Below are 20,477 nucleotides of genomic sequence, written 5' to 3'. Positions count from 1 at the left end.
TCCGCCGCGGCCCACGCCCGCCCCTTGCCGACCTATCAGAAGCCGCGCCGTCACTTCGGGCGGGGCTTGGTGCGTTCGCGCCTTCCCCTGGCCTATCCGCGGGCAGCGCTATCGCGAGGGGGCGTGGCTTGGCAGGCCCCGCCCCGCCGCCGCCGTTGGCCATGAGGGGAAGGGCGGGGTGCGGCGGTGGCGTCCTTTCTGTTCCTTCGGCCGCGGCTCTCAAGGCCTCCGGAAGAGTTATAGGATCGCTGGAAGGAGCCTTAAAGCTCACCTAGTTTTCCCCTGACATAGGCAGGGACACCTTCCACTATCCCAGGCTGCTCCAAGCCCCGTCCAACCTGGCCTTGAACACTTCCAGGGATGGGGCAGCCACAGCTTCTCTGGGCAACCTGTGCCTCATCACCTTCCCCGGGGAGAATTTCTCCCTAACATCCATTCTAAACCTGCCCTCTGTCAGTTTAAACCCATTCCCTCTTGTCCTGTCATTACCTGCCTGTGTAATGAGTCACTCTTCCTCTTTTCCATAAACCCTTTAGGTGAGGTCTCCCCAGAATCTTCTCCAAGTTGCACGGCCCCAACTCAGCCTGTCCCCATACCAGAGTTGCTCCAGCCCTCTGAGCATCTTCATGGCATCTCTGGACCTGCTGCAACATCTCCACATCTTGTGCCAAGGTCCCCAGACCTGGATACACTACTCCAGATGGGATAAAACCTCCTGGCTCCAGAAAGGAGACAATGCCAACCCAACATTGTGCAGGACTCTTGCCTAACCAGTACCAGTGAGCACCTCTTGCAGTGTGACACCATTTCTGACAAAATTTGGGCTGTTCACACTCTCCCTACACAGTTCTGATGCTCCCATGCCACACACAGCTTCCCGCACCTCCACTCAGGTGGAAGCAGGTCAGCAAGGACACGGCACTGTCCCCAAAAACAGGCAGCTTCTGCAAGCCACTGACATCACTGAGGTGTCACCTGGCACCGAGTGTGAGACAGAGATGCTCCAGCCACTGTTCCACACTTGCTGATGTAAAAGCCAGGCTCGGTTTCCAGCTGGGCACTCTGCCAAGAGCTCAGGTGAACCACAGACACAAAGTGCTTCCTCACAACCTTGCAGCTTCTCGGCATGGCTGTGAGGGCAGTGCAGCTTCCATAGGGCTGCTTGAAGTCCAGAAGGGCTAAGTGGCCTGGAAGGTCTCAAACCATGTCTTCTTCAGGTAGACCATGGTCCCTGAGCCTCATGTTTCTTTTGGGTATGGCATCAGAGGGGATCAACTGCCCAAGCAGGTGTAGCTGTCAGTACCTGGAGGTGAACTGCACTGGACAGCAGTTGCAAGAGTTCCCTGTGGACATCCCTCTGGACACCAGGCAGCTGATTCTGGCAGCAAACAATGTCTCATACCTGCCAGCAGTGGAATTGAGCTTCCTGGCTGATTTGGTCTATCTGGACTGCAGAAAGAATCTCTTGGGGGATGACCTGGATTTCACTTTCACTGGCATGGCCAAGCTTGTCTATCTGGACCTCAGCTTCAACAACCTCACACAGGTCACCTTCAGCACCTTCTCCCACCTCCTCAGCTTGGTGGTGCTGAAGATCTCAGACAATCGCAACCTTGTGGCCATCAAGAAGGATGCTTTTGCCAACAACACCTGGCTAAGGCACCTGGATGTGAGCCGGACGGGCTTAACCTTCCTGGACACCAGCACTGTCCGGGACTTGCCCAGCCTGAGGCTTCTGGGACTCAGTGACAACCTGTGGCACTGCAACTGTTCCTTTTTGGAATTCATCACCTGGATGATGGAGAGCAATGTGCATTTTCCAGGTGAGGGCTGTGTGAGCAGGACCTCTCTCTTCCCTGCTCCCACAGATCTGTGTGGAACAGAGAGGGCCCTCTGTTCTCTTTCCCAAAAGTTCAGCTCATGGAGCTGTGCCACTGCATGTCAGCTGTGGGTCCCATTTTCTGCTGTCACACAAACCAGGGATGGGAACAGCTGGGTTACACACACTCCACACATGAAGGGTCACACTTGTTCACATCCCCAGGGTAGCCAGGGAGGTGTAACCTGTAGCTGGGACACTGCTGCTTCTCTAAAACACCTGGATCCCGCCTCAGGTGTCCCTGTGCCTGCACAGCACCCCATGGCTGTAATGCCAATAACAAGGAGCCCAACACAGCTCCAGGGAGATGTGCACTGGGAAGATCATTGTTCTGAATTTCCTGCCTTGTCTCTACCCCAAAATCAGCTCTTTCCCATCATACTGAGAGATTCTATAACTGAGCCTTGGAGAGGCCAAGGCAGGGTAATCACCAGTTCCCTTTCCCATAGAAACACTGGTCCTAAGGGTAATGTTTTGCTTTGCAGCTGCAGCACATGAACTTGGTTGTTCCAAACTGGAAAGAGACACAGCACAACACATATGAACAAAGAAAGCTTGGTTTCAGTAATGCAGGGCACAATGGTGAGAGCTTGAAAACGTCTGTCCACTGAATAAGAAAGGGCCACAAAAGAGCCCAAGGGGAAAAAAGGGAAGGGCAAACAGAAGCTGGTGTTAGGACAGAATTTAATTAAAGACATCTTAGTGTCTTTATTAGATATAGTAAGCTACTTATAGAAATAAAGTGGGGTTTTTTCCACATACAGGTTACAGGCAATTATGGAACAGTGGAACAAAGTACAGCTCACAACCGTGAGATTAGAGATAACCCACTGAACCCTGCAACAGGAGAATGAAGCTCATTGCAGGCTGTTGGGGAGGATAGGAATGTGAAAGGCAGCCTTAAATTGAGAGTTGTTCCAGGCCAAAGGGACACTGGGACAGAGCCCTGGAATCTGCAGCAAGCAGACCCCAGCCTGGCCTTTAGAAAGGCTACTGATCTTCAGAAATGCCTGTGCACCAGAGTTTTGAACTCAGCTGGATCTGTGCAGCCTGGGGGCTGACACAAAGCTGCCCAAGTTTGGATAGATTTGGGTAACAGAGAGATAAAAGCTCTGCAGTTTTACGCAGGACCAGGAGAAGGAATAGCATGAACAACCGCAGCAGCGTTACCACTCAGTCATATACAATACAGTGTAACTGCAATATAAACCCCCCATGCCTTGTTCCCCTCCACCAGTCCCATTCCGTCCTGTCCATCAAGCAGTGCCCAGCCTGTGGCTCCCTCTCCCTCAGTCTCTTCCATCCTGTCCATCAAGCAGTGCCCAGCCTGTGCCCACCACAGTGACCGTGTCTGTAGGGTTCAAAATCTGCAGAGGAAGGAGAGGGCCATGACTAAGGCACACCCTGCTTCCACAGCCACCACATTCATCCTTCACTAACCTGAAAGGGAAACATATATTTCAACAGTACATAGTTGAAATAACAACCACACCCTATCATATTGCAATATCCGCAGTGATCTGTTTTATCACTGCAGATATTGCAATATGACAGGGTATGGTTGTTATTTCAGTGGAACTGAACCACTGATCAGTTGCTTCTGCTTCCCTCACACACCAGGTAAGGCTGTGCCTAACTGCAAACCACCCTCGTTGTCAAACACACAGCAGCCTCATTATTCCAGCATGATTTAGGCTGTATCACTTCAGAAGGTGTTTGAGATTTTTAAAAAAAACAAACACAGGTGCTCTAATATGAAGGTGAAATAGTTCAATCAGCAGAGATGAGCAGGGCAGGGACAGCAGTTTGCCACAGTGGCATAATCCAGCAGGCAATATTTTCCTATGGAGCCAACACTGCAGAAAATATTCTGGCAACCTGGGAATTCTGGTTTGGCAAGGGTTTAGCACAGGTTTGGCATGAGTTTGGCTGTCAGATTTTACCCAAGCCATGGGGGAGGGGGGGTGGAGGGGGGGGGGGGGTGAAGTCTGCAGATATTCTTCAGGCTTTTAGCAAGCACTAACATAATTTTTCTACCAGCGCTCCTGTTCATGAAATTATGATACAGGCTAGAGAGTCCTGCTTCTGCTTGTCTCTCTGCAGATGCTGACAACTTCACCTGCTACACCCCAGCAGACCTGCGTGCCCTAAGGATGCCAGCAGTGGAGGCACAGCTCCACTTCAGCTGCCTGACCCAGCTGTATAAGCAAGATTATGTCTTTCTGTGCCTTGTTGGCTTCTGCATATTCTGTGCTGGCACCATGGCAGCCTGGCTGGCTGGCGTCTGTGCTGTCACCTACAAGGTCCATGCCTCAAAGGGAGAGGAAGAGGAGGAGGAGGAGGAGGAGGAAGACACAGCCACTTAGGATCAGCCCTTCTGAACTCCCATCATGGGAACCAAAGGCAGGCCTTTCCTGCCTGATTTCTGACATGTTGTCCCACCCTAGGTTTTTTGTTCTGTTGTTGTTGGGGGTTTTTTTTGTTGGGTTTTTTTGAAGTGAAATAAAACTGCAAGAGAAGGAAGTAATCTGTGCTACAGTTTCACTTGCTGTGCTCTACCCAGTCTTCTGTCACTGGGACTCAGGACAATTGCAAAATATTAATTTTGTGGAGGTGTGAGAGGTGTGCATAGTGCCAGGCCCTTCCACTTGAGACCACAGAAAAGTAGGGACATAAGGACTGGCTTGAAAAGGTACTAAAATATGGGAAAGGCCCTGGCACTGTACTGTAGCCAAGGACATCACCAGGCCATTCCTGGCCAAAAAACCCAGCAGGGCTTACTGTGATCAGCCTACACAGCTGGAGCCCCAGGGAATCCAAGAACTTTCTACTGTGGAAAGGCAAAGAGATTAAAACCAGGACTTTTAGGAGCCCAGGATCCCACTGGTTCTTCCTTTCTTTCCCATTACACTGGTGACAGCAAAATAACCCTCTGTGCTCCTGCAGCCAGATCACCTGTGCCTTCACTGTTTTATGAACATTCACTGCACTGGAAAGTCCAGCTCTGGTTTTGTGTCACATCACCCTAAAACTGGAATGTTTTATAAAAAAAGTAAAAATATTGCTTACACAATCTCCAAATATTCTTGGAAACGGCTTGTGTGTCCATGCCAAAGCGTCAGGGTTGCATCTACAAGGGAAATGTAAGATGCATCTACAGGGAAACATAAGATCCTTCTTTCCACTAGCGCTGGGAATTGCCAAGGGAAGTATCTGCTTACATGACCCAGCACAGCAACTCCACGTGTGAAACACTGGCTGCTTCAGCCGACACTGCAGGGTCTGGTGAGATAACAGGGGAAACCAGGAGATTTCAGCAAGCACGGTGTGAATTACCAAACTTAGAGGCATTAAACTGTAGAGTGCGAATCAAAGCTAAGAGCTCTTAGCTATAATTGGTATGGCAAAAAGGGCATGGGAAAAACGGTGAGGATGTCTGTATGCTGGGGACACAGGCAGAGCTGCTGGGGCACACCGGCGTGCCAAATCCCTTCGCAGATCCACATGAATGCCTATCCCACTCTTCTCTCGCAGCAGTGAGACTGATCGCGCCTGGCCGTGCCTCGGCCCCGCCTGCGGGCGGTGCTGCGGGCGGGACGGCCCCGCTACCGCCCCCGGCTCCGTCCCCCTGCCCGGCTCCGTCCCGCAGCTCCTGGGCTGCTCCGCGCTGTGCTGAGGGTGAGTGCGGGCCGGACACCCCAGCTCGTCCCTTCGGGAGCGGGGCCGGGGGGATGCTCCCAGGGCATGGTTACTCAGGTTGTCCCGATGGAAAATGGAGGAAGCGCTGTGGACATCTCCAAGTCGGGGATGCTCCGGGGGAAGGGGGCTGCGGGACGAGCAGGGCGCGGGGCTCAGCCTGTCCCCCGCACGGGCAGCTCCGGCGGAGCCTGGCCCCGCCTGGGGCTGGGGAGGGCTCAGCCCTGGGAGCGAACGGGGATACGGGGCGACAAAGGGCTCTGCTGGCTCGAAAGGCTGAGTTTACATCGGGTAATCCAGTCCGAATCCACGTGTGGGACGGTTAGGAGCCTTAATGCGCTTTGCTGACTCATAGTACCTGCAGTACTGTGGCAGAGTTGGGAAGGACCCTTTTTCTGCTGCCTCTCTGTGCTGCGTCATGCTCCAAAATCTCGTGTCTGTGGCTCCTGCCGGAAACATCGCAGTGCGAACGGTAGAAATTGAGTCTTCTGCACCGTGACGGTGCCTGTCAGCAAAACCCTTGCAGCTGCGGGCAAAGGTTACTGAAACGCTCCAGGCACCACAATGCGGAAACGACCGTGAGAGTCCTGGTGGCTTTGGAGTGCTTTTTATTGCTCCAAATTACGAGAGCAAAGGCTTGAGGTACACTTTTATATCAGTAGTGTAAGAGTAGCAGTTTTATGACAAACCCAGTTTAATGCTTTGCAGTGCTCTTTGCTCCCAAAATAAACCCCCAGATCAGTGCTAGAAGATAAAATGCCTGGTTATCCAACAACCTTGTAATTTGAAGGGGGAAGTGTGACCACCAACATGCTCTACATGTTCTGTTTTCAGTGTGTCACCTGTCAGGTGCTAACCTCAGTTACAGGTGCATGCAGCTGACTTTTCTTCATTACTTCAGGGTTTTAGTATTCTTACTGATAGTTGTTTGCCACACTTCCTGGTGGACAAAGCCAGCTGTTGTCCTCACCTCACTCCATTGATGATAATCCCATTGCAAATGAGAACTAAAACCTTCTAGTCCCCAAAGATCCCTTGTGAGGGGTGCTGGCACTGCTGCAATAGGAAGACTTTACATCAGGTCCATGAGGTGGCCTGTTTTTCCCCACACTGACAGATTGTGCTGGAGGGACAGTGCAGGAGACACCAAAACCTCACTACATCGTGGAGGCACCATCTGGAGACAGGCACCAGCTGGGGTTTGATTGGGAGAATTATCTTGGTGCTGGAGGGAGGTCTCTGCTGTCCTCTGCTGTGCTCTGTCATGCAGCACCTTCTAGGGTCACCCGGGCAGGTGTCTGAGGTTCAGGGTTGTGCAAGATGGTTGTGGGGAAGGGCCCTTTGCTTTCTGGCAGCCTGGAGGGAGCCGGAGAGCTCGTGTAGAGCAGGGCTGGCTGATGGGGGCAGGTCTGGCAGATGGGGAGCAGGAAAGAGGGAGAATGTGGAATGTGGGGCAGCATGGCAGAGGCTGCAGGATGCACCTTCTGCCCCATGCTTCTGTCTCAGGCCTGCATGAGGGAGCACAGAACCATTAAATAAAAGCCACACAGGCCCTGGTGTCCCCTGGCCACTGGTGCAGATGTTTGTAAATGCCAGTAGCTGTGTGTTGTTGGAGCTGTTCACCAGTTTGTGACTCTGAGAGGGTTCCTGGGAGCTGCAGGGCTGAGCATCGGTCATCTGGCCAGTGGCTCTTTACCCAACAGGTTCAGTTATCATTGCCGTGGTGGTGGGTTTTATTAGTATTTTATATAAGGATGACCTTAGCAGTACAAATTAATCATTCATGTAGCCCAGCTCCTTCCAGCTCAGGGGATTTCTGAGCCAGGCTCTATTATAATTCCCAACTTACCTCTTATTCCCAGAACTTGCCCAATTTCCTGTTGAATTTATGAGAACTGCCTGCATTCACAATGTCCCTTGGCAAGGAGTTCCACAGGTCTGGTTCCCACTGCATGAAGAAACATCCCTCTTAGGGAACAGGCTGGAAATAAACTGATTTCATTTGATGGTCCCTAGCTCTGGGGCTGGAAAGGCCCATGAGTTTCTGCCCAGGCTGGACTAGGGTTCTCCAGACACCACTTCCCACCAATGCTTAGGTGATTTTAAGGCTTGCTTGACAGGAACTATGCAGAGAACTCCTGGTTTGTGGAGGCTCCAGGAGGCACAAATTCCCTCAGCCACCATTTCTCTCTTCCTTCAGCCAGTCCCTGTTCTGGGAGCTCTTGGGGTCCAAGCTCAGCAACTCTTCCATGCACAAATATTGTGTGTTGCCACTTCCCAAAATATTCACAGGCTCCCTTTCTCTGGCAGCACCACGATGGCTGTTCTCTCCAAGGAGTATGGCTATGTCATGCTGACCGGGGCCGCCAGCTTCATCCTGGTCATGCACCTTGCCATTAAGGTGGGCAAGGCCCGCAAGAAATACAGCGTGGAGGTGAGTGCTCAGGCTGAGGGGATGGCAAGGTTGGAGCCAGTCTGCTGACAATCTAGGTGACACCTTGCTCAGTTTGGGGTGACCTGCTGACATTTCCTGTCCCACCACACAGATGCAGAAGGGATGGAGCTGCCATGGCTCTCCAGAAAGCATAACAGAGCTCAGAATTTGGGACATCAGGTGCTTGGCACCAAGCTGAAAGCATGTGGCTTTGAGCTTGGCAGCACTGATGGGCAAGAAACTGCTTGGCCCTTTTGCCTTGCAAGTAAGACTTGATGCAGCACTGGCGGGAAGGGATCATAGTGGCACAAAAGTGACAGGAGTGTTTCTCAAACTCAGGGGGAGCACATGTGAGTCACAAGAAGTCTTTCAAGTGACCTTCCCTCAGCATGCATTGGGGAGCCTTTAAGCCAGGCAGAGCTCTGGGCTGGGTGGGGACAGTTGTGAGTCAGGGCCGTGGCATGCAGAGGCTGCTGTGCCACTTGGCTTCAGCCACTGCTCTTTCACCACTTCACTGACAGAAGTGACAAGAAGGGGTGGGCACAAGGACAGTTCCATCTGCCTGTTGGGGTGATCCCATTCCTGCTGCATCAAGTCAAGACTGGAGCAAATGTACCCAGTGCATGTGGTGCTGGATTTGAGGCCTGGGGAGGTCTCTGCAGCCAGGCAGCAGCTCCAGGAAGGTGGTGACCTTGAACACGGCTTTTGTGGGCCCCAGGGCAGGGACAGGCTCTAACCTGTCACTGCAGGTTAGTCTTGCAAGCACTTGGACAGCCCCGCACTCCTGGGAAAAGGAGCTGCAGGTCACACTTGCTGATGCTTTGCTGCTGGTTTATTTTTTGGCAGTATCCAACCATGTACAGCACAGACCCTGAACACGGGCAGATATTCAACTGCATCCAGCGCGCACACCAGAACACGTGAGTGACATCTTTGAACAGAGGCCTTGGAACACACAGGGCTGAGGGGCAGGGCCCACAGCCCCAGAGGTGCTGCTGCCATTGCTTTGATGCTTAGCAGTAAGGCCATGCTGGCTCTTTCCGCTGTCTTAAACTATGGGATGGTGGTGTGAAGCCATCCCAGTTCTCAGCAACCTGCTTCCATGGGTAGATCTTAAGACATGAGGAATGTTGTTTCCAGAAGGTGCTGATCTGGTGTGCTGCCCATGTCTCCCTGGGGAGAGGCCAAAGTCCACCCAGCTCCTGTGGACAGGCTGCAAAGCACATCAGAGGGTGCTGGGAGGCACAACTTCTGGGGAATGTTTAGAGTGGCTTAGGGAACAAAATGGAAAGAGTGGGTGGGTGACCTGGGAGAGAGGCACAGGCTGGGAGGAAGGTCCTAAAACTCTTGTGTGTGCTCAGATCCCTTCTTTCCTCAGCCACAGCATTGAGCACAGAGACTTGTAAAGAGCCCAAAATGCCCTTGGCACAGGTTGTTTGCAGCCTCTGCCCTTCTGGATTTTCCTCTTTGTAAGCAACGTGAGCACAAACACAACCTCTTCACTTTTATTTTCAGATTGGAAGTCTACCCTGCCTTCCTGTTCTTTTTAGGCACTGGTGGACTCTATCACCCGGTAAGTGATGCAGATCTCTGCTCTGGCTCCCTGACCTGGAAAGGGTGGGGGGCAGGAGGCCAAGACAGCCCCTTCAGTAGCCATGTCACACTTAACAGCAGTGCCCCTTCTGGAAATTTAGCTGTAGAATGTCCTCTGCAGGAGAATCACAAGTAATGAACTCATTACTGCTGTTTCAGCTATTAGAGCCCTTTCCTTCCCCTAAAGGTGCCTTGTTAGACAAAGCAAAGCATTTGCAGCCTCCAGTTACTGAGTGGCAAGGATCCCTCCAGCCCAGTTTTTCCAAGCCCTGCCAAAGGAGGTCAACAAAAGCCTAGATTATTTTTAACTGAAAGATGCAGACAACTTGGGAGGAGGCAGGCACATGGGAGAGGCCAAATCCAGTAGCTTTATCTTTGCCATCAAAAGACAAATTAGGTCCTTCCTGAAGACAGACTCCTTTTCCAAGAGGGAAGGAAGCAGCATAGGCACATCTGGCAAATGGGAGCCACATTGGAGCAAGCTCTTAAGAGTCAAGGTGGAAGTTTGGAACGCCTGGTGGAGGCAGTGGAGCAGGGCTTGGAGCAGCAGCTGCCTCCACAATCCTGGCCCTTGCTCTGGCTCACTGACTGGTCAAGGCTGAAATGAGATTCAGCACCTGGTTGCCTGCACAACTTTGCTCAAGCCTCCAAAGCCTTTAATGCTTCTCCTTTCTCTGCAGCGGGTTGCCACAGGGCTTGGTGTCGCCTGGATCGTTGGGAGACTCCTTTATGCCTATGGCTACTATACAGGAGGTAGGTCTGTACCCTGCCGCACACAGAGGGTGCTTGGAAGCTCAGATCTTCTACAGTGACCTCAAGACTCTTTGCTCCCAGTCAGGCATGGAGGAAAGGGTGCAGGTCTACAGGCTGCCCAACACTGCAGCACGCTCTTCCTGCTGTTGGGAAGAGCTCTCATCCAATAGGGATGCCTAACCTAAGAGGCCTGAGCTGGTGCCTGCTGGTTTGCCCCTGGGGATTTACCTTTAGTTCCTGCTCCCTCTTCAGTTTCCAGGGTGGGCTTTCAGTGAACTGACAAATCCTGCCTTTTTTTCCAGATCCCAAAAACCGAAGGAGAGGGGCCCTTGGCTCCGTGGCGCTCCTTGGGCTGGTGGGCACGGGTGTGTATTCAGCCTGCCAGCACCTAGGCTGGGTCTGCCACCGGAAGTGCTGAGAAGCTAAAGGGAATTTTCCTGTTTTCTTTTAGAACACTTGGCTTCCTGTGTTTTTTCCCTTTTCTTACTCAATAAAAGGAAGTTGTCAATTCTGTATTTTCATTCTAAAGTTACAGAGGGTTTTCTTAAGAAGCTCTGCAGAACGCTAGAACTACTCTGGTTTTGTAGGACTACAGAAATCTGTCTGTCAGGCAGGGGTGTGCTTTCTAGCTTTTATGATTTTGGTGATCAAAAAGCCACCTTGCATCTCATTTAACCCATACAGCAGCAGCCCCATTTCTGGACCCATCAATTCCTGTCACCCTGAGAAGATGTTCCAGAGTTAGTATTTATTTAATTGCTAGAAAGAGACATAGGCAAACATTTAAAGTTGTTGCTTCATCATGTTTATAAAGAACAGTAAACTTACAGGAAAAAAGTGAGATAGCTTTCACTATTCTGTGCTGGAGCTTGCCACCACTCTTGTATGGAGGTGATTCTCAGGGCCATGCCTGGCCCAGGCAGCATCAGCCAACTCTCCCCACAATGTTTTGTCCCACTTGTAAGTAAGGTACAGATAGAAAAAAACAAAATTTGCAGTAACCAAGGGTCTAGAGGGAATAAACAATGCTACAGTTAAGGCTTTTATGTAGTCATAGAATAGAGAGGGTCTATAGCTACAGGATATCAATGTGTCCAAGAGCTTATATGTGTATTGAGTGGGGTCGTACCTGTTAAGAAGCCAGAACTGAAGTTGATGGAAGGTGGAAGGCAATGGGAATCAAGGCACACAGCCTGGGAAGCCTGGCCCTGGCCTGGGCCACTAACAAGACTCTGGTAAAACCTCTGTGGCTGCAGGAGCTGCTGCCAAAAGCCAGATTGGTGCCTCCTGCTCTGAGCTTCCCATTGTCCACCAGACTGGTGAGAGCTGAGCCCTGTGTGTACATCCCCCCCTTGCAGGAGCAGGGTGGCTAAATGCTGCTCCAGCTCTGCTTCCCCCTGGGCACTGACGACTGTAGGGTACTTTATTGCTGTGTACATGATCCACATCTCTGGCTGGCAGGCAAAAGCTGCCTGATGCTCCCCTGCGCAGGCCCCAGAGCCGCTAAAATGCAGACTCCACATCACCCATCTCCACGCACACCGTCTTCAACTGCGAGTAGTACTCGATGGCTGCCCGGCCGTTCTCCCTGCCAAATCCTGCAGGGAAGAGCTGGAGTGAGGACACAGCTCCAGGCAGTGCCAGGGGCCACTCACAGCTCCTGTAGCTGGCATGTACCGGGGGAGGTCACACAGAGCTCACCTGAGAACTTGTATCCTCCAAAAGGCAGCTCCACAGGGCTGACGTTGTAGTTGTTGATGAAGCACATCCCGGCCTTAAGAGCAGCCACTACCCTGTGAGCCTTCTGGATATCCCTGCAGGAAAACAGCAATTCAGCTGGATCCCCTCCTTCCCTGCCTGGTAATATCCACTGGAGAAAGGCCAGCAGGCCACACTGGTTTTTGAAGGCCAACCTGCCCTACTCTCTCTTTGCCTGCTTGAAGGAGGTGGCTCCAGCTCCCAAGGACACTCCAACTGCATTCAGTTTGGGAGGGCAGGACAAGGACACCAGCAATGCAGAGTGGGGCAAGTAGCCAACAGCAGCACAGCAGGCTCCTGGTGCATCCTGGAGATGCAGGCAGCAGGCCAAGCCAGGCTGGGAGGACCCCAAAGGACAGCTGGGCCCACCCAACACTTCAGGAAAAACTGGGAGATGTGCAGTCATTTACAATTTTCCCTTTTGGAAATCACTTGCTTCAGCTTTTCTGGAAGAGGATACCCGTGCGCATGCTAAGACGCTGCAAGAGGAGCAGCAAATCACCACAGTATTTGCCCTCCCTAAAATGATTTCACAACACTGCCCAGTCATACCTGGTGAAGACACCACCTGCCAGGCCAAATTTGGTGGCATTGGCTCTCTCCACAACCTCTTCCTCCGTGTCAAATGGCAGGATGGCCATGACAGGCCCAAAGATCTCTTCCTTCACACACATCATGTCATCCTTGCAGTTCCCTGGAAGCATGGCAGAGCACAAGTGCTTCAGGAGGAAGAGCAGCAGCACAGCCTGTGCATTCAGCAGCCCACACAGCCTTGGAGACAGCACCCAGCACTGCACAGCCTCCCTGCAGAGCAGCCAGGCACACCCTGCATCTCAAAAGCACCAACTGCATCATTCCTGTCAGGCCCCCCAACAGCAGATTTCCCTGGATGCAGTTCTTGGAAGCCTCAGCTCTCTCTAGTGCCCCCATCCAAGTGCCAGTCCACACTGGGGACATCACAGAGACAGGTTACACTGAACTCAGCATTCTCAGGAGAAATTCCACAACAGCCATGGTACCATGAGTGAGATGGAGAGATGGATCATACCTAACACACAGGGGCGCATGTAGTAGCCATTCTTCAGCTTCGGGTCATCTGGCACATATGGGTCCCCACCACACAGCACCTCTGCCCCCTGGAAAAGAGCCAGGAGAGGAAGGGATGCAGGCACATCCAGGAACATCCTGCTTAGCTGCCACAGCTCTGGCTGGCCCTTAGCCTATCCCAACAGACCGTGCTAAGAAGTTTGTCCCTATCTTTCTCATAAGCCCCTGTTGCAGTGGGGATCCTGCAATATACATATACCAAACCAGGAGTCCCGTGGAAAGGAAATATATATGGACAGACAGATTCCCGATAGCCGTTTCAGAGAGATGTTTATTTCTCCAGCCGCATGGCCAGGGCTCTGCCCAGGAACTGTTCCAGTCACGGGACCAAGGGTCCTTTGCCCGCGCAGGGAACACAAACCAACCAACGGGAACGAGGCTGAGCAGGGGCAGGGAAACCCCGTGTCTGTGCCCTCAGGGCCCCTCTGCCAGGGCTGCACGGCGGGGGAGGGACCCCAACACCTCACCCGTTTTATTTTAATAAAAGGAGAATGAAAACAACTGGATAAACATAACAAGAACAGTTTCAAAACAAAACAAGCCACCCTCCTGAGTCTTTAAATGTCCAAACAGATTCTCTGGAACATCTTAGGGCTGACAGAAGGGAGACAGAACTCTCTGAGCATGCTTTGTGGGGAAACTGAGGCAGGAGAGGGTTTAACTTCTTCCCTCCCCCTTTTCATCCCCCACTCGGCATTGGAAAGGGATTTTTGGGGAAACAATTGGCAAAAGCATGGTTTTGTGAGGGAAACCATGGATGAAAAAACGGACTGGGAATACACTGGGGGTAATAGTACATAGGGTAAAAGGGAAAGGTGGGATTAGGAAAGGGAGACTGTAGGGGGGACTTACAATGGAGATATTGTCTAACATGACTATGATTTTTTGCATATATACTGCCTTTTACAGGAACACCATCAGGCCCAGTGACCTATGATGCTTGTAACCCTTTTCTACCTTGTATAATTTTGAATTCCACCACCTCTCCATCTCCCAAGCTTGGGATGCATTTTTCAAGGTTATTCTTTTTAATAGCAGTTCTATGCACGAATATGTCTTGCTGGTTGCCAACAGACCGTGCTAAGAAGTTTGTCCCTATCTTTCTCATAAGCCCCTTTTACTGAAATGCTGCCATCAGGTGTCCCCAGAGCCTTCTCCTTTTCAGGCTGAACTACCCCAAGTCTCAGCCTTTCCTCATAGTGAGGTGCATTTTTCCTGTGCTGAGGGGATTCCAGAGCTGGTTGCAGTACTTGAAGTGGGGTCTCACCAGAGCATGTCAGATGGGCAGAAAGACTTCCCCTTCACCTGCTGCCCACACTGCTTTGGATGCAGCCCAGGACATGGGTGGTTTCTGGGTGCCAGCACACACAGATGGGGCATGTCCAGCCTCTCATCCACCAGCACTCCCAAGCCCTTCCTGGCAAGGCTGCTTCATCCGCTCATCCCCCAGCCTGGATTGATACCAGGGGTTGCTCTGACCCAGGTGCAGCACCTTGTACTTGGCTCAAATCACCTCCCTGTCCTCCATGTGCCTTAACACAACTTCTAGGAGGATCAGTTCCATGATCTTCCCACAGTCACAGAGGTGAGGCTGACAGGTCTGTAATTCTCAGGGTCCTCCTGTCCACCCTTTTTGAAAATGGGTGAAGTGTTTTTCCTTTTCCAGTCACTAGGGACTTCACCTGACTGCCAGGACTTTTCAAGTACCATGGAGAATGGCTGAGCAACTACATCAGCCAATTCTCTCTGGACCCTGGGATGCATCCCATCAGATCCCACAGACTTACGTATCTAGTGGTCCAAAACACCCATTGAGTAATTCAAAAACAACCAAAAAACCCAGCTTAACTGGGAAGGCACAGGGCACAAAAGCAGCTGGCAGTGTGTTTGTCTAACAACAGAGACATTTCAGGGCAGTCACAAGGCAGCATCACAATCTCACCTGCTCCTTCGCCTGCTTGATAAAGCCCTGCACACGATTCAGGTGGGGCAGGTTGATGAGGGCTCCCATCCGTGTGTCTTCCAGAAGAGGGTCTCCAATTTTGATTTTCTGGGTGCATTTCACCACCTCCTTTGTGAAGGTATCCAGGATCTTCCTCTCCACGAACACCCGGGTGCCATTGCAGCACACCTAGGACACAGGACAGGCAGCTGAGAATAGGAAACGCAGCACTCCACAGTCCTTCCCTGCTTGGGTCCTGCTCCAGAGGCTCTTGGAAAAGCCCCTCCACAGCTGCTACAACAGCTAACTTGTCCCTGGGGACAAGGAACACAAGATTACCCTGGGGCTGTGACTGCACTGAACAGTCCTTGCTGGACACTGGTTCTGATGCCACCAGGTGGCAAAAACGCATCAGGTCACCAGTAGCAGAGACCTTGAACTGACTTCTGAATTCCCAGAAATGACCCGGCTGAGCAAATTTGCCAACAGGATTACACAAAACCTGCAGTACATGTGCATATCCCAAACTTGGGAAGGACAGAACCCTGTTCTCAGACTCAGCACACCAGGCTGTAACCTGCTGCCCCTCCAATGGACACCAGCATGGCTTCCCCTGACCTATGAGTGCCAGACTGGTGCCCAGGGCACAGGAGCAGCTGTGCTGAGCTGGGTACTGGGTGTCAGAGAGACTCCATGTCGGGGAAGGACGGGGCACTGGCTAAGGCAACACTGCTGGGACACCCTGCACTGGCTCCTGCAAGGGCATCCCTTCTGACACTGCACAGGGAAGGGTGTGGTTAGATGGGAGCTTCAGGGCATCCCTCACTATATGAGGTCAGGCCCAATCCTGACAACACCCTGCCTCCCTGGGAAGGAGCACTCCTGCCCCACAGACACACACCTCACCCTGAGTAAGGAAGTTAGCCATGAGAGCTCCCTTCACAGCATTATCCAGATCAGAGTCCGAAAAGATGATAAGGGGGGATTTGCCCCCCAGCTCCAGGGTGACTGGCTTGATCCCTTTAGCTGCCATCTCCATGATCTGAGTGGAACAAGGACAGAAGAGATAAGTGACCCACTGGCCAAGGGGAGGCTGGTGGGGAGAGGCAAGAGTCCCAAAAGGAGAGTTCCTGCAGGACCATTCACCAACAAGAGAAGCAGCATGAAGGGCAAGCTGGGTTTCCTATATGTGCTTAGTTCAGACTGAGGACAGCGTCAGAGGGTTTGGGTTTCTTTTTTCATGGATAAAACCAAAAAAACCTGGAGTAGCATTTGCAGGAAGTCTTGTGCTCAGTGTAAGCTGCAGGCGGCTGTAGCTGCATCTGTTGTCATTGCACCCAACAGGTACACACATGTAGGGAGCATTCAAGGGACAACATTTCCCTTCCTTCAACTCAGAATTTATTTCCAAAAGTCTTTTTTTAATTTTGGAATAATAAATTAAGGGTGAGAAACTCACAGGAACTATTCTCTTGCTTAGGAACAGTAGGTTGCATGCAGCTTTAGTGCTCTATTGCAGCCAGAAACACATTTTCCCAGTGCTGCTGTTCTGTGTACTGTCCTCCTGATATCAACATCCACCTGAGCAGCTCAGGGACTTCACTGCGACTAGGGGCTAAACAAGTGAAGCTGACCAAGGGGTTTCTCTCCCAAGCCCATGCCCAGCAGGTTAACTGGATCCCCAGCATGACCCTGTACGTACTGCAAGCTCCATGCTCAGCCCCAAAAATGCTGACTTGCACCCCACCTCTACAAGCTTCATGCAGAAAAGCTCAAGGAGGTATTAACTACAGACCCTTTGTTTCAAGGTGCCTTTACCTTCATGCCAGTTGGCACACTGCCAGTGAAAGAGATTTTGGCCACATCTGGATGCTGGCAGAGGAACTGGCCCGTGGCTGCCCCACCCTGCACCACGTTGAAGAGCCCCTTGGGCACTCCGGCCTCTGTGAAGATCTCTGCCAACCTCACCACAGAAATGGGGGTGAAGGGTGAAGGCTTGAAGACCATTGCATTGCCTAAGGACACAGGCAAGGTGAGGTTAACACCCAAACTGCTTCAGGGAAGAAACAAAAATAATCCCCACCCCACACAGTGAGTTTGTCTCAACAGATCCCAGATGTTTCCCCCAAGAGAGGGGGAAACACTTTCAGCTGATCACTGCAACTAGCAAAAGGATGCCCTTCTTGCTGGGGAGAGGGCTGGGGGAGATGGAGCTGCTGGTCTTGCCCTGCAGAGATTTCCAGAGACCTTCCCCATCTGGTAAAAACCAAGCTACCAAAAAAGCAAAGCTTTTCCTGATGCACTCCTAACCTCTTGACATACGATATGTTCCTCCTTTCATTTCCCTTCCCTTTCTGCCAGAGTAACAGCCTGAACATTCTGCTTATCCTTCAACACTTCAAGGTAATCATCGATTTCATCCTGCAAACCACTCTCCCCCACAGGATCACTTGGCTTTGAAGAGACACTTGTGCGGGCAGAAAGTCTCCATTACCGCAAGCCAAGGCCGGGCCAGACTTCCAGCAGGCAATCTGGAAAGGGTAATTCCAGGCTCCAATCCCAACACACACCCCAAGCGGTTCTCTCCGAGTGTACCCAAAGGATCCCCCAGGAAGCTGGACGTGTTCACCTGCAAAGAAACAGCCAGAAGGTAGAAAAGAGCAAAGCCCCTTCCTGTCTGATCAGAGCCACCAGGGGTCATATCTGGCTTTGCCTGGGAACGGAGACACAGTTTTACCCCAGAAAGCTCACAGAAGGTGTGAGTGCCCACAGATCATGGCAGCATTGGGTGGAGACCTCTCAAAATTCTTCCAACGTCTTCAGGAAAAGGAATGGTCCACCTCTTAGAGAAATCAGCAGCAAAGATGGTTTTGTGCCATTGGAGTTACCAGCAAATGTGGGACAGAGAGCAAAAAGCAAACTCCAGTAACATCCTCACCTGCCAGAGATCCTGCCAGCCCTGCGTAATACTCCAGGCACTGCCAGGATATGTCTATGTCCACTCTGGCTTCAAAGATGGATTTCCCATTGTTGATGGTCTCCATGGTGGCAATTTCCTCTCTCTGTTCCTGTGAGAGGCACAGGACAGAAACAACGTTAGAGAAGCCCAGAGCAGAACTCCACAAGAAGACAGCCACTTCCCAAGCACACAAGTCCCAAACAAGATCCTGCCATGAGAAACGGTCATCTCCAAAAGGGAGACATTTCCAACTGCTGTTTATCGATTTCCCCATGATGACTGAGTGCAGGGACATGTCAAAGGGAAAGCCTCTGGGGTTCACTGCTGGTCCAGTCTTGTTTAACATCCCTGTTTATCTAAAAGATGAACAAACATGAACTTAGAAGCCAGCTGGCAAACAATGATTAGAATTCGCAGAACTAAAATGGGAAGAGCAAATATCAAGATGAGGATGGAACCAGAGGCCAGGGAAGAGGGACAAAGCAATTCAGCTGGGAAGCATCCTTTAACAGGCCAGCTCCCAGGCAGAAATATTACCCTGCTCTGGAAGTCTGGCAAAAGCAGAAGTTTGGCACAAAGAAAAGTTTTCTCATGACTGATTCACACTGGGGAAAGGAGGTCTGGGTTCTTACAGATCTGTGCCTTGATGGAGATTAACTCTGATGCCCAAGCACCTGTTATCTCAATAAGGAGTCTGTGTTAAAGCTCACTTATGTGTATCCTCCCCCATGTGTATTATCTGATAGATAAAAACCAGTATTGCTACTTTCTCTTATTGCCAGGACACATTCCAGTCATGTAACAACAGCCTCTGACAAGACAAAAGTTCAGCAATGCCACTTATGCAATTTCAGCTTTGAAACTGTGTGCAGTGAAATTTAATCTTTGGAGCTGTTAAAAGAATCACAAACCCTGCAATATGTCAACTGGATGGCTTCAGTTTTATGTCTTCTAACACAATTAAGCTGAGAAAGCACACACTGGCCTTGAATCCAGTGATAAGACCAAAGCTGCATGCACGGGTGCTGACTCCAGTGATAGGAGCAAAGCCCCACCTGAGGCAGCTTCTCTTCTGGCCAAAAGTGGGTTTTAACTCCTGAGCAACTCCTGGAACTCTGGAAGTCCTGCTGAAGCCCCCAAGAGCAACAATAACCCACAAGGAAGCTCAGAGACAGAACTAACCCTCTCCCCCACAACATACCCGAATAATTCTGGCAGCCTCCAGCATCACCCGGCATCGCTCCATGCCCGACATTTGACTCCATATTTTAAAGGCAGCCTTTGCACTCTGCACAGCCAGATCAACTTCCTTCTCTCCAGAGCAGGGCAGCTTGCACAGCACACGACCTGGGCATGTTTTAAACAAGGAATAAATGAGATGGAAGTCTCAGAAAAGGGGCCCAGAACGCAGTTTATCTTGCACCAAACCCCACATACTTCAGTCAAGCCACCTATACCAGGCACAGAATTTCACCGATGGCTCCCACTGAAACCCACTGATTTGTAATCAGCCATAGAAGAAGTGCTGCAATTCAGGTGGTCTGAATTAAAAGAGCGGCCACTCTCCACAGTCGTGTTCTGGTAACTAATTAGCTCCAGTTGTTACAAAATTCCTGGGTTTCCCAGTTGAGTTTGTTACACTTCTACCACCCTCTTCAGGACTCTGGTTACACATTCCTCAGGATGGTTAAACACTTGGAGTGATTTTGCTGAACACTACATACCGATAACTATAATTATATAAATTTAGAGAGATTTAAATCGTGGGGTTTTGCCAAAATCTGGCATCACTGCATTTTGTGTCTGATTGAGAGCTGATTTCTACAGTCAAGAGTGATGATGGGCAAACGCTGTAAGCAGAGAGCAGCCACTACAGCAGGGTGGCTCAGGAGCAGCAGGGCGTGCAGGACACCCGCACAGGTGGCACCCAGGTGACCTGAGGGGAAAGCTGAGGACACCAGGCCCTGCAGGCACACAGGCTCTCCCTGCCCCTGGGCGCGGCGTTCCCCCGGTACCTGTGGCCGGTTCGAACACCTCCTCCAGCTGCCCGCCGTCGGCGGGGTGGACGCGGGCGCCCGCGCGGTAGTTGAGGGGCTGCTGGACGGTGACGGTGCCGGTGGCGGAGCTCATGGCGAGGCCGGGAGCGAGTGAGCGCAGCCGGGGGAGTAGGAGGGGAAAGCTCGGCAGCCGGGACTGTGCCAACATCGGCGAGATCCCGTGAGGCGCCGCGGCCGAGAGGCACCGCCTCTTCCACCGACGCCTTTTCACCGTCAGCGCCGCGAGGCCCGCCCCACCCGGGGCGTGCCAGCTGCGAGGCAGCCGATCCCGCGGCCCGCAGGAGCCTCCACCACCCAAT

At 51.7% G+C, this 20,477-nt stretch overlaps 3 protein-coding genes across 3 annotated transcripts; 2 read left to right on the top strand and 1 right to left on the bottom strand.

Moving 5' to 3' along the window:
- Positions 1-1,255: 1,255 nt before the first annotated feature.
- On the top strand, positions 1,256-4,245 carry LRRC52 (leucine rich repeat containing 52; the record flags this gene model as incomplete). Its single annotated transcript, XM_082287010.1, has 2 exons — positions 1,256-1,823; positions 3,983-4,245. The coding sequence occupies 2 exons, from the start codon at positions 1,256-1,258 to the stop codon at positions 4,243-4,245; spliced, it is 831 nt and encodes a 276-aa protein (XP_082143136.1).
- A 1,154-nt stretch (positions 4,246-5,399) lies between these two features.
- On the top strand, positions 5,400-10,876 carry MGST3 (microsomal glutathione S-transferase 3). Its single transcript, XM_082286721.1, has 6 exons — positions 5,400-5,557; positions 7,886-8,009; positions 8,856-8,929; positions 9,525-9,582; positions 10,283-10,355; positions 10,658-10,876. The coding sequence occupies exons 2-6, from the start codon at positions 7,893-7,895 to the stop codon at positions 10,771-10,773; spliced, it is 438 nt and encodes a 145-aa protein (XP_082142847.1). The 5' UTR covers positions 5,400-5,557; positions 7,886-7,892; the 3' UTR covers positions 10,774-10,876.
- Positions 10,877-11,084: 208 nt separating this feature from the next.
- Positions 11,085-20,343, bottom strand: ALDH9A1 (aldehyde dehydrogenase 9 family member A1). Its single transcript, XM_082287484.1, has 11 exons — positions 20,137-20,343; positions 19,323-19,468; positions 18,101-18,230; positions 17,657-17,791; positions 16,981-17,177; positions 16,064-16,204; positions 15,163-15,351; positions 13,162-13,249; positions 12,666-12,807; positions 12,057-12,169; positions 11,085-11,953 (listed from the first exon to the last, which is right to left on the bottom strand). The coding sequence occupies exons 1-11, from the start codon at positions 20,324-20,326 to the stop codon at positions 11,859-11,861; spliced, it is 1,566 nt and encodes a 521-aa protein (XP_082143610.1). The 5' UTR covers positions 20,327-20,343; the 3' UTR covers positions 11,085-11,858.
- Positions 20,344-20,477: the final 134 nt, after the last annotated feature.

The sequence above is a fragment of the Coloeus monedula genome, assembly GCF_965178545.1.
Source record: "Coloeus monedula genome assembly, chromosome: 9".
In the NCBI taxonomy this organism is placed as follows: Eukaryota; Metazoa; Chordata; class Aves; order Passeriformes; family Corvidae; genus Coloeus; species Coloeus monedula.
The sequence above is the reverse complement of the archived record's forward strand: the minus strand, read 5'-3'. Positions and strand labels throughout refer to the sequence as shown.

What these genes read in the sequence shown, in the direction of transcription:
- MGST3 (XM_082286721.1), top strand. Translation starts at nt 7,893, where the DNA reads ATGGCTGTTCTCTCCAAGGAGTATGGCTATGTCATGCTGACCGGGGCC. An exon ending in GCAAGAAATACAGCGTGGAG is followed by an intron (nt 8,010 to 8,855) that starts GTGAGTGCTCAG and finishes ATTTTTTGGCAG; the next exon opens with TATCCAACCATGTACAGCAC. An exon ending in CTGGTGGACTCTATCACCCG is followed by an intron (nt 9,583 to 10,282) that starts GTAAGTGATGCA and finishes CTTTCTCTGCAG; the next exon opens with CGGGTTGCCACAGGGCTTGG.
- ALDH9A1 (XM_082287484.1), bottom strand. Translation starts at nt 20,326, where the DNA reads ATGTTGGCACAGTCCCGGCTGCCGAGCTTTCCCCTCCTACTCCCCCGG. An exon ending in GCTGGCAGGATCTCTGGCAG is followed by an intron (nt 17,792 to 18,100) that starts GTGAGGATGTTA and finishes GTTTCTTTGCAG; the next exon opens with GTGAACACGTCCAGCTTCCT. An exon ending in TGGAGGATACAAGTTCTCAG is followed by an intron (nt 11,954 to 12,056) that starts GTGAGCTCTGTG and finishes TCTTCCCTGCAG; the next exon opens with GATTTGGCAGGGAGAACGGC.